This window comes from Morone saxatilis, unplaced genomic scaffold (assembly GCF_004916995.1).
Source record: "Morone saxatilis isolate NCDOM2014 unplaced genomic scaffold, NCSU_SB_2.0 Contig22, whole genome shotgun sequence".
In the NCBI taxonomy this organism is placed as follows: Eukaryota; Metazoa; Chordata; class Actinopteri; family Moronidae; genus Morone; species Morone saxatilis.
The window spans coordinates 871,309-872,311 of record NW_023339785.1 but is presented as its reverse complement, the minus strand read 5'-3'; the positions used below and the strand labels follow the sequence as shown (position 1 = coordinate 872,311).

Here is a 1,003-nt window from a genome sequence, read left to right as displayed (position 1 = left end):
TTTGGTTTTGCAAACATTGTTTTATTAATCCATTTGTCAGTTTGTAATATATAAATTACTTTTAAAAACGTGAGAAGCAGATGCACCTTCGAGAAGGACACGGCGTGAAAACACAGGAGTTATAGAAAACCTAGACTGTGTTTACAGAAGCCATTTTAGCCAGCCAATGTCCACTTTTCCCAGAATCCTCTTTTGCCTCCCCATACTGTATTTAGCAGTTTTTTTTTTTTTTCAGAACAACTGTGGACAGGGCCTTTTTTTTTTTTATTGTTTTAAAAAAGTTAATTGGGCGTCGCCTTCCTGCGCGTGCCGGCTCCCTTTCCTGTAGCGCTCAGTCCATCCAGATCAGTGCAATGTGGGGCGACTCACAGCAGCCATAGCCCAGGGATTGGAGAGGGGGTGGGGGAAATTGGTGTGTTGGTGGACTAAGGCGTCTGGCGGCTTGTTCGCACCTCCTCTTCCTCCTCCTCCTCCTCATCAGAGCTCACATCTCATTTGCCATGTCGTCGTGCTCCCCTGCCGACAGGTCGCCGTTGGCACTGATTGTGGTGCTGTTGTCTTGGTAACCGGGTGGCATGAAGGCCAGGCTGTAGGGGAAGATCTTGTGGCAGGCGGCTCGGTACGCCTCGGCGGCCTTCTGCTGGCCCTCGCCCAGCTGCCCATCACGCAGAGCCTCCAGCACCTCGGTACAGATCTGCAGCGCACACACAGACACATAGTTTAAGGACATGTTCTAAATGTGTGAGTGATGTCTGGTGTAGTTGTTGGTAAATTACCACAGACCTGGAGGCTTTTTCCAGACAATGACTCGTCCAGGGCCGTAGCAATCTCACAGGCCATCTTATCAGAGGAGGGCTCCAGGTAGACCATCATCTTAGCAGCTGGGAACACAAGAGAGACACACAGACTGACTACAAGTGGTTTTAACACAGTAGCCCCTCTCAGACCTTGTTACTCAGATCTGACGGCAACTTTACAGACAGCTGGGGAGGGAAAGAGGGAG

At 50.0% G+C, this 1,003-nt stretch overlaps 1 protein-coding gene across 1 annotated transcript in view; it reads right to left on the bottom strand.

Annotated features, from left to right (window-relative positions):
- The window catches only part of naa15a (N-alpha-acetyltransferase 15, NatA auxiliary subunit a), a 13,849-nt gene continuing 12,846 nt past the window's right edge, over window positions 1–1,003 (bottom strand). Inside the window, exons 19-20 of the mRNA XM_035669272.1 lie at window positions 784–881; window positions 1–694 (exon numbers count right to left, since the gene is read on the bottom strand). Coding sequence (XP_035525165.1) covers window positions 485–694; window positions 784–881 — 308 coding nt within the window. The 3' untranslated portion in view covers window positions 1–484. The remainder of the gene's footprint in view (window positions 695–783; window positions 882–1,003) is intronic.